This window comes from Lissotriton vulgaris, chromosome 5 (genome assembly GCF_964263255.1).
Source record: "Lissotriton vulgaris chromosome 5, aLisVul1.2, whole genome shotgun sequence".
In the NCBI taxonomy this organism is placed as follows: domain Eukaryota; kingdom Metazoa; phylum Chordata; class Amphibia; order Caudata; family Salamandridae; genus Lissotriton; species Lissotriton vulgaris.
In genome coordinates, this window is record NC_141693.1 from 1,646,236,900 (window position 1) to 1,646,251,394 (window position 14,495).

General features: G+C 46.3%; 1 protein-coding gene across 1 annotated transcript in view; it reads right to left on the bottom strand.

Annotated features, from left to right (window-relative positions):
* SMARCD2 (SWI/SNF related BAF chromatin remodeling complex subunit D2) overlaps window positions 1–14,495 on the bottom strand; it is an 805,600-nt gene that overhangs the window by 170,224 nt on the left and 620,881 nt on the right. Inside the window, exon 10 of the mRNA XM_086923795.1 lies at window positions 2,203–2,338. Coding sequence (XP_086779921.1) covers window positions 2,203–2,338 — 136 coding nt within the window. The remainder of the gene's footprint in view (window positions 1–2,202; window positions 2,339–14,495) is intronic.

The following is a 14,495-nucleotide window of genomic DNA, read 5'->3' on the forward strand; positions in this document are numbered from 1 at the left end:
TTGCCTTTGTTCCCTGGGGCGTTACTGGGCAGAGATGGGTGTGTGGCTGACCTAGACTGAGGGAAGCAACGGGTGAGCTATGGGAGTTGGTGAGGGCGAGGGTGTGTGTGTGTGGCTCTGTGTGTGTGGCTCTGTCTGTGTGTGTGTGGCTCTGTGTGTGCGTTTGGCTCTCTGTGTGTGTGTGGCTCTGACTGTGTGTGTGTGGCTCTGTCTGTGTGTGTGTGGCTCTGTCTGTGTGTGTGTGGCTCTGTGTGTGTGTGGCTCTGTGTGTGTGTGTGTGTGTGTGCGGGCTCTGTCTGTGTGTGTGTGGCTCTGCCTGTGTGTGTGTGTGTGGCTCTGGCTGAGTGTGTGTGTGTGTGGCTCTGGCTGTGTGTGTGTGTGGCTCTGTGTGTGTGTGTGTGTGAATGTGGGGCTCTGTCTGTGTGTGTGTGGCTCTGGCTGTGTTTGAGTGTGGCTCTGTGTGTGTGTGGCTCTGTGTGTGTGAGTATATAACAGCGAGCAACCCAGTATACCCTTGATTGCTTGGGTACAAATATGTGAAAGGGTAGGAGTTGCCTCCAAGGGAATTTGTTCAAAGAATATATTTTTATGAATTAAAAGTGATTTAAGGGGACAAATCAATCATCCTGTAATGGAGTAACTCAATAATACAATATTCTGATAAATGATGCACATCAATGTTCAACATGAAACAAACATAAAACATACACAGAAAACAGGTGTATATGAAAATCTTGATTTATCAAAAGATTAAGAGGCAATAGAATTAATGATACAAATATATAAGCAGACCTACAGGAAAAAACATTAGTACATAGAGATTATACTCTGTAGGTGCTGATAATGTCTTTCCTATTTCTTAAATTTATCAATTGAGTAGGATAAGAGCGAAGGTCACCGAAGGTCGACGTTTCAGTCTCCTATGTGTTTATCTGCGAGTCCATCTTCAGGACTGTTAGATTAATATTTGTAATGCCCTCTGTAGTCAGCGAAATTAGATATAGGCAACGCACTGATACAGGAATGTTGATTAAAATATTCAGCGATTGGTACAGCTTAAGATCCGCTGTATGTCGAATAGGTGAACGGATTAGTCTCCAAAAGGTCTATAGCTACAGCAACCGCAGTGCTGGATCGAGAGTCTGAGCTGTGAACCTAAGCCTTATCAGGCAGAGAAAGGTATGACTGCGATGGTTGTAGATAAATGTGAGGCAATCTTTTACTTCAGAAAGAATCGTTTGTGTAAGCCTTTCAAAGGTACTTGAGGCAAGGTCTGCTGACGCTGAGCTGTGCCCGTCGTTCGATATGTACTCTGGGGCGCAATGATCTCGATATTACTCAAGTCTTCACTCGTCTGTTTTCTAGTAGACCACCGTTTTTAAGTTGCAGTCTGATGTCTGTAAAGAAGCACCTGACATCCACACCACCGGCTACGTTCTGAATCTGATACTCTGCGGCTCTGTCTGTCTGTGTGTGTGTGTGTGTGGCTCTGTCTGTGTGTGTGTGTGTGTGGCTCTGGTTGTGTGTGTGTGTGTGGCTCTGGCTGTGTGTGTGTGTGGCTCTGGCTGTGTGTGTGTGGCTCTGGCTGTGTGTGTGTGGCTCTGTCTGTGTGTGTGTGGCTCTGAGTGTGTGACTCTGTGTGTGTAGGTGGGTGCGTGTGGATCTGTGTGTGTGTGTGTGTGTGTGTGTGTGTGTGTGTGTGTGTGGGTGCGTGTGGCTCTGTGTGTGGCTGTGTGTGTGTGTGGGGGTGCTAATGCAATAGGTCTCACATTTGCGAGAGATTAAGCTATTGGCATTGTAAATTCAAATGCCATTTATTTATATGTTTTAAAAACAAAAATAATGTCATGAGCAATGCCAATAGCTCTAACTTTAACAAAGACGAGACCATTGCATTGTAAATGCTTAATGACCAGGTTTGTGGTTTCTTTGGTAAACATGTTCTAAGTGGTTAACGAATAGGAGACTGTCTACACGCTGTGGCAGGAGAAATGAGAAGTGAGAAGGATAGGTAAGGCAGAACGTAGTAAGTAAAGGAGAGGACTACATCATATTGCTTGTTTGGAACCACTCTTTTTTTGGTGGTTATTTGCTTAGAGTAATGACGAATTACGATCATTTGCTTAGTATTCAAATACTCAGTCCCAAAATGGTTAACTAAAACATTTAAAAATACGCAAAAAATGTCCAAATAAATCAAACCTTCGCATCCAGAGAAGCTATTTCCTGTTGATTCGTTGTTGAGGCAAGGAAACTGCTCATCTGGGCTTTTAAAGGGTCATCAACTTCTACATCAATGTCATAACAGGCAGTTTTCTTCTGGTCATTTGGATCCACGCTTTGAAAAGCAAAGAAAGGATTCATTAACAGAAATTAACATTTGGGAATAAAAAGGGTGCCCTACCAAAACTAATCTAGGAAGAGCTTTACAATAAGGGAAGGAGAAGGGCTGTCTCCAATCACCACACCAAATGTTGTATTTGCAGGTTTCCTCTAGCCTTAAATATAACTGCTTCAAATGTTAAAACATATTGATTTTGGTCTATACTTTACAGCCACCAATGCTTCCAGAAGTAAACAACTCTTCTACTTGATCTACAACCACTGCACAATACGACCTGCGGATGTGAAATTTTTTTGTATTATCTCCCTCCCCTTATACCCATCCTACACTATTTTTCGCATTTTGGTTCCCTAGCCTTAACTTTACTCAGAAGTAACATGCGGAATATTAGATGAACATGATATCCTTGAATGAACAGATTTTCGTATAAAAATACCGATTCACTTTAAATCCAGTATTTTGTGCTCATGGTGAATTCAGTCTATGACTTGTATCAATATTACAATTCCTAAACCATATGCCTTGCGATCAGATTGCCTCAAAGTCATGGACATCGATTTGCCATAATGGCAGGGGTAGTGGAGGTTACATTACACACCTCTGAACGCTCCTTTAAACAAGTTACCCTTCGCACCATTTTCTAAAGTGAAAGTACTCTATTGTGCCCATGTGAAATAGTTGTAATATAGTGGTATAGACAACATCTTTGCTGTGCCGGATGATTTCCCGAACTTCACTAAAGATTTTGAGACATTGCAGATTGTTAAATAATGTAGACGATACAAAGAGCCCCACTGAGAAGTGGTTTATCTCATACTGGCGTTATAAGCATGGCTCTAAAGTTGTATACTTGTGGTGATGTGATTCAACCCATATAACTCTCGGTTTACAATCCGAAGGTCAACACAAACTTGAAGGTCACCAGCGCACTTGCGTACCCCAAATAAAGTACAACGCCATAGTGAGGATCCCATGGGTTCTATTATTCGTTGTTCATAGCTGACAGGTTTTCAGTGCACTTATATGTGGCATTTCCCTGTTTTCAGTGTGCTTTTGTGTGTCACTTTATTGTAAGCAGAAAATGATGGTATTCCCACGGAATGAGGAACTTGTCAGAAATTACACCCTTTGGTGCAGTGGGCGTGGTCTAGAAATCTACAAATTCAGCACACCTGAAAGTGTTTATGGACGAAGGCAGGACTTGTGCTCACTGCTTAGCCAATATGCAAAAAATTGTGACACTCTTGCCTAGCCCACAGTACCTAGATATCTCAGCTATGGGGTGTGCAACTTTTGCAGGAGAGGGACATAATGTTAGACATAGTACGGAAAGTGCCAATGTGAACCTTAGATGCTGCATGTGTATGCACTTATGAGCAGATTCAGAGGACAGAGTAATTTTTATGCAGGGGGAGATTAAGAGTCAGATGTATGAAAGAATTTTGCATTCGCAAACGGTGCGAATCACTCATTTTGGCCATTGGCGAATGCAAAAAGGCCTTTTGTTATGTTTGAGAAGCTTTGTATAAGCAATTTAGGTAATCACAATTTTTTGCAATGACAAATTGCGAATGCAAATAGGGAATCTCAATTTGTGAATCCCTAATGCACATGTAAGAAGCCTTTCCTAACTGCGAAATGTGCGTTTAGGAAGCACCAATTACCGTAAACATGTGCGAATTTTGAAAAATGCACAAAAATGCATTTTTCAAAGTGCCATGCTGCTCACGCATGTACATGTGCACAACAAAAACTATGGGGGTGCTTCAGGGGGACCTTAGGCCCCCGGGCACCCTTGACTTTGCATACGCTAATTTGTGATTACCAATTAGGTAATCACAAATTAGCAAATGCAAAACACTTTGCCCCTATGGACCTTTAGGCCCATAGGAACGAATGGAGTCCTATTCCGTAATAGCGATTCGCTATTTATTGAATCGCTATTAGGTATTATTAAGGAATCTCAAAATCTTTGGCAATTCCTCCAAACATAGCATTTTGCTATTCCCAAATAGCGATTAAGTAAAAATCGCTTTTTGAGAATCTCAAAATGCTTTTTTGATACATCAGGCCTTAAGTGATTTGCCCAGAATCACAAGATGCTGAACTGACGCTGACACTTGAAACTGGTTCCCCAGTTCCAAAGTTGGCAGCTCTGGCAGTAACGTTATATCCTTTTAATATGTGTTTGGAGCAGACTTGTGTCTCGTGCAGCAGAATAGAGCAATTTACAAATTGTGTACTCAAACCAAAATTAAATCACCATGTTCTGAAAAACTATTTAACAAATTCTTGCGAGAGCACAGTTTACCGGTTATTAAGGAGACATTCACCCAATCTTTGACTGGAGCCTGCTGAGAGTTAATGCATCGCAACACTTGTACTGAGGAGCCCCAGGCAGCAATACCTGGCCAGGCTTGTGCAGGGGATGAGGGGACAATACTCAGGCATTTAGGATTCGAGACACAACCGGCTACCAGGAAAACATCATCCTGAAAGCACAAACCTCCTCGAGAGCACTGCGTGGAGTCACAGGACGGAGGAGCCACACTGGTCTTATGACTGTAGGCATGACAATAAAAACCCAGAGCTGCCATAGACGGCCTCAGTATCTGCATAGACCAATTTGTTACCTGCGGTATCATGCGGTCACTAGTGGGGTGGTGCCTTTGCCGAAAATTAACAGGCAATGAGCCATCTGCGATGCGGGTCTTTCTGAGTTCATCCGACTGTGTATGTGCTTTTTGCGCTCTGTGCTAGACAGCGCATGTGTTTTATACTTTGTGGACTTCAGCCCGCCGACAGCCTTCCCATATGCTGGCTCCATCGTTCCTCTCCTACTCTTTTTCCCCATTTGTTCAGACCATGCATGTTGTCATGCCTTTCTGTGTTTAGCCCCCCCTGAGACAATGGGCCAATTACTACTATCCATCCACGGCTCCCATTTTAGCAACTGTTTTAGGAACTACGTTTCCAAGAGCGCTCGTATTTTCATTTGCTCCGAATGCCTTTTCTATAAGCAGACCTGAAAATCTTATTCTTATCTTCACATTTGCTGTGCATTCAAAGGTAAGGATCACATGTCGGAATCTGTTTTCCGAGGGGGCCTGTTCCGTCCCCCCACCCTCTCCCGCTTTGCTGCATGACCTGCCACCCACCCGCTCCCTCATCAATGCCTACTCCCTCCTTGCTTGCCCCCTTCGTCCATCATTGCTTGTTTTTTTTGGAAACGCCGTTCAGTAAATGTACACTTTCTATATAAAGTTCTCACAGCCACGTTTAAAAAGAACCATAATACAAGAGTGTGTAACTTCACATACTACATGTCGCTTGTAAAACAAAACTTTCTGGGTGTATTTTAAATTGTTGCTTGTTTGCAGCAAATTATTACTTTAATCCCGATTCCTTCACTGCCACTGTACGGTGTGCGTCACAGAAATGGCAGCTGAAAAATGAATGGTAATAGAGTGGCGGTGGTGTTGCTGAAAGCAGAGAGTCTGTACAAGGAGAGGCTCCGAGAGAAAACAGGCCCTGCCCCCCACTCTCTATAGTGCCAATATCGTCCCAGACCCGCTTACACACAACCCCCCATCCCACAATAACAGACACCACACAAGTTGATGGAGAAAGTTGTTGCAGGTTTATTAGCATATACATTATGCCAACATGTTGGGTTATCTTACAGGCGATCCAGAGCGGGCCGCCCCTCGCGACCCGCCCACCTGACCGAGCTATAACCCCCACACGGTGTTAAACCGTAGGGGTGTTATCAGTTTGGGGGGGGGAGGTCTAACCCCTACCCCCGGCGAACCTCTCGTTCGCCCCTTCACTCAAACCCCCCCCCCCCCTCGGGGGCAGGGCGTTGGCAACCCCCGGTTGCTCAGGTACACAACCGCTCGAAGGACTAACGGGGCGCCGTCAGTCCCCCAGGATCCTTTTTACCGTGGATCTCCCTGGGGGATATATTGCTCACGCACCCTTCCGGTGCTCCTGTAGAGGGTACCCTTCTGTACCTTCCTGTATTGGATCGCCCTGTAACTCCGCCTGCAACACAAAACAATTCATTAGTAGTAGCCCCCCCCAACCCCGATCTGCCCAAGAGCAGGGTAAGCGGATGGGAGGGAAAAGAACGCCGGGCAGTCCTGGTCCGCGCTGCGGGATTCTCCAGAGGTGGGGGGCGAGGGTCTACACGCCGCTGCACAGGAACAAAAGAGGACGCCTGACCCTCGCCCCCGGGCTATATAGCCCTCCCCCCCTTCTCCCCCAGGACAGGAAATGACCTCACGTGTGGAGAATCCCAGGTTGACCACTGGCTGACCACCGAGTCAGCCAACCACTAGACCGCTTAGGGTCCGTGCCATCCTATGGCACTAAGGATGGCCGCCCTCGCAGGTAGCCACCTTTGGTGTCCCGGGGCAGCCTGTCATAGTGCCAATATCGGCCCAGACCCGCTTACATACAACCCCCCATCCCACAATAACCGACACCACACAAGTTGATGGAGAAAGTTGTTGCAGTTTTATTAGCATATACATTATGCCAACATGTTGGGTTATCTTACAGGCGATCCAGAGCGGGCCGCCCCTCGTGACCCGCACACCTGACCGAGCTATAACCCCCCCACAGTGTTAAACCGTAGGGGGGTTATCAGTTTGGGGGGGGGAAGGTCTAACCCCTACCCCCGGCGAACCTCTCGTTCGCCCCTTTACTCAAACCCCCCCCCTGGGGGGGCAGAGCGTTGGCAACCCCCGGTTGCTCAGTTACACAACCGCCCGAAGGACTAACGGGGCGCCGTCAGTCCTCCAGGATCCTTTTTACCGTGGATCTCCCTGGGGGATATATCGCTCACGCACCCTTCCGGTGCTCCTGTAGAGGGTACCCTTCTGTACCTTCCTGTATTGGATCGCCCTGTAACTCCGCCAAGGCCCTCGGTGCGGCAGCCGCCGTCCGAGAGTCCCCCCATCCCTTATCTTTCCTCTATTTACAACCCATCGCTTCAGTCCTGGTACGCGCTGCGGGATTCTCCAGAGGTGGGGGGCGAGGGTCTACACGCCGCTTCACAGGAACAAAAGAGGACGCCTGACCCTCGCCCCGGGGCTATATAGCCCTCCTCCCCTTCTTCCCCAGGACAGGAAATGACCTCACGTGTGGGGAATCCCAGGTTGACCACTGGCTGACCACCGAGTCAGCCAACCACTAGACCGCTTAGGGTCCGTGCCATCCTATGGCACTAAGGATGGCCGCCCTCGCAGGTAGCCACCTTTGGTGTCCCGGGGCAGCCTGTCTGTCAGCTAAGCTTCCCCCTCGTTACCCCGGAGTAGCCATGGCTGACCATCAGACGGCCAGAGCCGCTCACAAATCAGGTAAGAAAGTAATAAGATGAGACAAACACAACATTAGCAACAAACAAGCATTTTCAATGCAATGGTTTCGCCTTTTGAAAAGTTTGATCTATTGGCATTGTAAATGACAAAAAAAAATTTATGTGTTGGTTTTGAAAATAAATAAATAAATGGCATTGTCATTTACAATGCCAATAGCGTAAGCTCTCGCAAATGCGAGACCTATAGCATTTGCAATGCAATAGGTCGCGTATTTACGAGAGTTTGAGCTAATGATATTGCAGATAACAATGCGTTTTATTTATGTTACAAAAACCAAAACATAAATAAAAGGTTTCTCACACTGCTGTCTCTCACACACATCTGCCTCTCCCACACCATGCTCTCCCACACACCATGCTCTCCCTAGAAGACTCACACTGCTGTCTCTCTCACACTGCTGTCGCTCTCACACTGCTGTCGCTCCCACACACACACATATGCAGAGCGACACACACACAGCCACACACACACATACAGAGAGCCACACACACAGCAATACAAATACAGAGAGCCACACACACAGCCACACACATACATACTGCGAGCCACACACACACAGCCACACACACACATACAGAGAGCCACACACACCCACCCAGCCACACACATAGCCACACACACAGCCACATTACAAAGATGAATTTGGTGGCAGTAGCACGAGGTCCAGGACAACAAGCCCTCTCTGCCCTGCAAACCCCCCCCAACCTCCCGTGACGCGCCTGATAATTAATAGTATTGAGAAGACGAGCACTGAATGCAAACTCATCTTTTCATCTTTTCATTAAAGAACAGGTATGGAGCACGAGCCTCTACCTTCAGGGAGACGGATGGTGTGCACCTTCAAAAGGCCAAATGAACCCCAGAGCGCAAACAAACAAGATTAAATTCTCGAGCACCAGCATCGCATTCTTTTCTGCACAGAGGGACACAAGGTTGACTCAGCTAATTAGGAACCTGATAGCACTCGATACACAGAGGGACATTAATTACTTCTCCCACGCACATCCCCTCTGGCGCCAACAACTCAATGGTTTCCCCCAACCGAGCTCGCAGCGCCGCTTTGTTGTGTTGCTAAACACTATTTTCATTTCTATACCTTGATAAATCCCGAGCAAGCGGAATACAAGCGCCTCGTTGTCACACCTGCCGACGCGCTGCTTTGCCCCCTCCCCTGGGCGCCATTCCTGTCAGATGCGTTATTTCAGTCCCATCGGCCATTAACTTACATCCTTTCCTCTTTCTACACCGCAGCAAAAGACACTTCCAAATGGAGGCTGTCTGGGAGAAGCGGGCTACCATTCTTACTCACTCGAGGCCTAATTAATGCCTATTCGTAAAAAAACATTTTATTGGGAGGTCAGGGAACATTCGCAGATACAAACAGAGGGTTGTCTGACCACACAAAGCACTCACGGACAGCGGGAGGGGGGCGGGCTCACGGACAGCGGGAGGGGGGACGGGCACACGGACCGGAGAGCAGGAGGGGGGACGGGCACACGGACTGGACAGCGGGAGGGGGGAGCGGGAACGGGCTCACGGACAGCAGGAGGGGGGGCGGGTACAGGCACAAGGACAGCGGGAGCGGAGGGGAGCACAGCGCATGTTCACACCCTGCCATTGATTGCTCTTCCTGCTGCAGTACACGGTGGGGAGCGGGTCGAGTCTGCGTCCTCACAGGGAGAGCGAGCAGGCTGGTGTGACGAAGGATGCCGAGACAAAAAAAAAGCCCCACCCACCGCCGCATGACGTGGGCAAAATCCTAAAATTCTCGGGAACGCCCACGAATCTGCTCCGGCATTGACAGACAGATCTCTGTTCCAATGGCTAGCCTCCATTTATGGAGCTAGCCAATGGAACAGAGAAGCGGTGACCAAGCCACATACTGTTCTCATTAGATTTCGCCTGCGCGAAAGGCTGCTTGCGCAGCTTTCGACAGGCGAAACCTAAAAAAGAAAGAAAAGTACTAACAGAAGCCTTATAATTTTTTTACCACCCCTTCCTTCCAGAACTGTCTTTTCTCATCGCCCACTTCTTGTCTGATGGTCTCTGCCAGAGATTGGTGGAGGTGAGGGGTGCTTTCTTACCTTATGTTTATTGAAACACATAATAATAAAGTTGCTACTTTGTTTTGACCAAGTTGCGGATGTGTCTGTTCGATGTGCTTATGTTGTCTGTATGAGTGAAATATGAGCCAAACCATAGCATCCCTGTAACCTTTTCACTGAATTTCTAATTTTTTTAAATTCTATTTCCTAATTATAACATCCCTGTAACCTTTCTTTTTTTCAATGAATTTGTAAGGTTATTTAAATGCTAATTCCTAACTATAACGTCCTTGTAAGCTTTGGTATTTTCAATGAATATCTATGTTTTTTAAGTAGTAGTCGCATTTGCACAGTCGTGGAGAAAGGGGGCGGGGCCTTCGACCAGCTCTCAGGAATGCCGCAGTGTATGACTTACCAGGAGGGCATCTCATTTTTAGAATGGGGGGAGAGGCAGCGTGGCCCACCTTTTGGGCTCGTTTTGGCACTGGGGAGCTCATCCCCGGGTATTGAACTCTAGGCTGGGTGCCCTGATCCAACCCAGGGCACCCATGGGGATTGCGGGGGGTACCTGAAGTCCCTGTGCTCCCTGCAGTAGCCGTCATTGCTTTTGGACGGAGGGAGCTGCTAACATGCAGCTCCCTCTGTCCAAAAGCAATTCTGCTTCACTTTCAGCAAGCAAGAGCATATTTTCTGCTCTCACATGCAGGCCAAGCCCCAAATTTATAGTATTCAGTGCTGCAGGGAGGTGGCGGTCCCCGGGGCTTTAGAAAAGCCAAGGAGGGGGGGCCATGAGTTCCCCTCCCTGACTGCCAGCAGGCCCCCCGGGATTTTGACCACCCAGGGCTTTAGAAAAAGATGAACGGTGCCTGCACGTCTTTTTGATTTTGTCATAGATTCACAGATTCACCCCTGAGTTTTCGGCAAAAATAAAAAGGTTTTTAAACCCCAGCGGGGTTTCTGTGGGATCCCCCATCCACCACCACCTTATCTGGGTATTCCTACCCTGCCCAATTTTCTTTCTTTTTTACTTTGTTTGTGTTTGTGGGACTCAGCTTCAAGCCGAGTCCCAAGAGGGCTGCCAACACTTCCTGGTTTGAGTGTTGGAACCCAATCACATTTTAGTTGGATCCACTGTAAGGACTTACTTCCTCAGATATCCATATATTTTAATTTAAATATCTCAAAAACTACTGAAAGTATTTAGACCAAATCACAAAAAGTGGACTTTCTGGACCAACATCTAGCTTTCTGCCAAATTTGGTATAATCCCGTTCAGAGGTTCAGGCTGTAGTCGTGTTAAAAATATGTAAAATCAGCATTGACATAACATGGGGAAAACAGGTTTTGGGACCCGCCTTTTTCTCGACAATCCCCCTCTCCACCCCCACACCCGCTTGACAGATCATCCTTTCAACACAGCAGATTGTGAAGATTCATCAAGCGGGGCCAAAGTTATGGGCAAAACAAAAAATGCTTTTCTATGGAAACTTTGATCCTAACTAGAACTACCTACTGGAGATATATATATATATATATACAGTTGTGACGTAAATGGTACAAATTCATCCAACCTTGGCAAAAACAAGCAGTCTGTTTTTACTTGCCACATTTCATTATCCAATGAGACTGTGGCAGGTAGGATTTAAAGATGCAACAACTGGCACTTCAAAAAACGCATTGAGAAAGGCTAACTGCAGAAAGGCGTTTGCCTGGTCTTATTAAGTTAAAGCTCTGTACCCCAAAGAGTGCCTTGCATCTTGTATTATATATATATATATATATATATCAATCACCCAAGAAACTCTCCCAGTCGGAGAGACGAAGAGATGCACACGATACACAGGATGCAGGCAGCATGGTTTAATGAGCAGTATGAGGCACCTGACGCGTTTCGTTTTACATAAACCTTTTTCAAAGGTTTTGCCTCAGTCCCTGAGAGTTCAAATGGATTGCAGGGACAGTTTATTACAGCGATGCCAGCCCTCTAGTGGACACCCTCATTGTGGCGGTTTGCTCGGCATCATGGTCCCTGTAGTCCCTCATATGTTGTCTGTCTGATGACTCTCGTCTGAAACTTTTTCAAAAAAAGTTTTACCTCAGTTCAGCAGGGTGCCTTGAGATTTGCAGGGAAAGTTCATGATAAATTTGCCAGTCCTCTCGTGGACCCCTGTTGTGGTTTTAATCGGCATGGTGATTCCTGCAATGACACACTTGTTGTTTGCATAATGGCCCTCTACGAGATGGTCGATGGATTCATGACTGTCTTCCTGGAACGTAGAAGTATCCAGTTCTGTGTAACTCCCTGTCGCTTCCCAGTTTTTTGTGGGACTACGGGGGAACTATACCCGACTCCAGTGTCAGGCGGCAGCCTGTTTCCCCTTCGATTTCGGTTTCGCCGAGACAATGCTGTAGAGGTCCAAGTCGGGGAAATTTGGCGCTCTTGCTGGTGGTGCGTTTCCTCTGCGACAGGACCGCATCGCTACATATCACCCAAGAAACTCTCCCAGTCGGAGTTTCAAAGGTTTTGCCTCAGTCCCTGAGAGTTCAAATGGATTGCAGGGACAGTTTATAACAGCGATGGCAGCCCTCTAGTGGACACCCTCATTGTGGCGGTTTGCTCGGCATCATGGTCCCTGTAGTCCCTCATATGTTGTCTGTCTGATGACTCTCGTCTGGAACTTTTTCAAAAAAAGTTTTACCTCAGTTCAGCAGGGTGCCTTGAGATTTGCAGGGAAAGTTCATGATAAATTTGCCAGTCCTCTCGTGGACCCCTGTTGTGGTTTTAATCGGCATGGTGATTCCTGCAATGACACACTTGTTGTTTGCATAATGGCCGTCTGCGAGATGGTCGGTGGATTCATGACTGTCTTCCTGGAACGTAGAAGTATCCAGTTCTTGTGTAACTCCCTGTCGCTTCCCAATCTTTTGTGGGACTACGGGGGAACCATACCCGACTCCAGTGTCAGGCGGCAGCTTGTTTCCCCTTCGATTTCGGTTTCGCCGAGACAATGCTGTAGTGGTCCAAGTCGGGGAAATTTGGCGCTCTTGCTGGTGGTGCGTGTTCTCTGCGACAGGACCGCGTCGCTACATATCACCCAAGAAACTCTCCCAGTCGGAGAGACGAAGAGACGCACACAATACACATGATGAAGGCAGCATGGTTTAATGAGCAGTATGAGGCACCTGACGCGTTTCGTTTTACATAAAGCTTTTTCAACGGTTTTGCCTCAGTTAGACACCCTCATTGTGGCGGTTTGCTCGGCATCATGGTCCCTGAAGTCCCTCATATGTTGTCTGTCTGATGACTCTTGTCTGAAACTTTTTCAATTTTTTTTTTACCTCAGTTCAGCAGGGTGCCTTGAGATTTGCAGGGAAAGGTGTGTGTGTGTGTGTGTGTGTGTGTGTGTGTGTATGTGTATATATATTCACTGAAAAAACCATAGGTTATAGACCATATATAGTTAGGAATTAGCATTTACAAAACCTTATTTTACTCACACAAAACCATTGAAATTCGCATATATAGTTAGTTGCACTAACTATATATTTCGCACCCGCAATCCACTGCTGATCATGTCACATATTACATCATTCATGACCTGGTCAGTGACATCACTGATGACATCACTGATGACATCTCAAATGACCTCACTGATGACATCACTGATGACAACATCCAGTGACTGTATGTTTCTGTAAAGTATAAATATGTCTTACATATTGAAGAATGAGTGGATGTATAAGTGTCTGGATGAAGGATTCAGTAGGTGCATGACTGACTGTATGAGTGAGTGATTAAATGTGTCTCACTGAGTGCATGGGTTAGTGACTAAACTGTCTTAATTTGTGCATCATTATGTCTGTAAACTGCTGCATGTGTTGATCTGTAGCTATATGAGTGACTATATGGGTTATTGATTGGTTGCCCCAGTATTTGTTGGGAGACTGAGTGTGTTTGTGGGTGGATGGGAGGTGTATAACTCTGTGCATAGATGTGTGAGCAGTTGATTCACTAGATGTATTGGTTCAAAAGTGCATGTGGAAACAGCTGTATGGGCGGTTGACTGTGTGCATGAGTGTATTGGTGAGTGAATGGATATCTCAGTGCTACATGTCAAAGTAAGTACATATGTAAAACACAGTACATGTGAGAGTTGACATATATAAATAACTGTGCATAGGATCCAGTGAATGTGTGAGTGGCTGTATGGATCATTGTGAACTTGTATCAGGGATTGTATAAGAGAGTAAATATGTGTTAGTATATGTTTGAATAAGTAAGGTGTGTATAACTGTATAGTTGAGGAAATGGAGGTGTGATTGATTCTTTGCATGACTGACTAGGTGTGTGAGTATCTCCATGGATGAGTGACAGTCTGTGAGTGTCTGTTTACAATGAGTGTATCTAAGGTTATATTAGAGTCTGAAGAGGTTCATCGTATTATCACATGAATGATGTCATCAGTGATGTGATCAGAGATGTCATCAGTGATGTCATCAGTGATGTCATTTGAGATGTCATCAGTGATGTAATTTGAGATGTTATCAGTGATGTCATCAGTGATGTAATTTGAGATGTCATCAGTGATGTCATCAGTGATGTCACTGACCATGTCATGAATGATGTAATATGTGACATGATCGGCAGTGGATTGTGGGTGCGCGATATATAGTTAGTGCAACTAACTATATATGCGAATTTCAATGGTTTTGTGCGAGTAA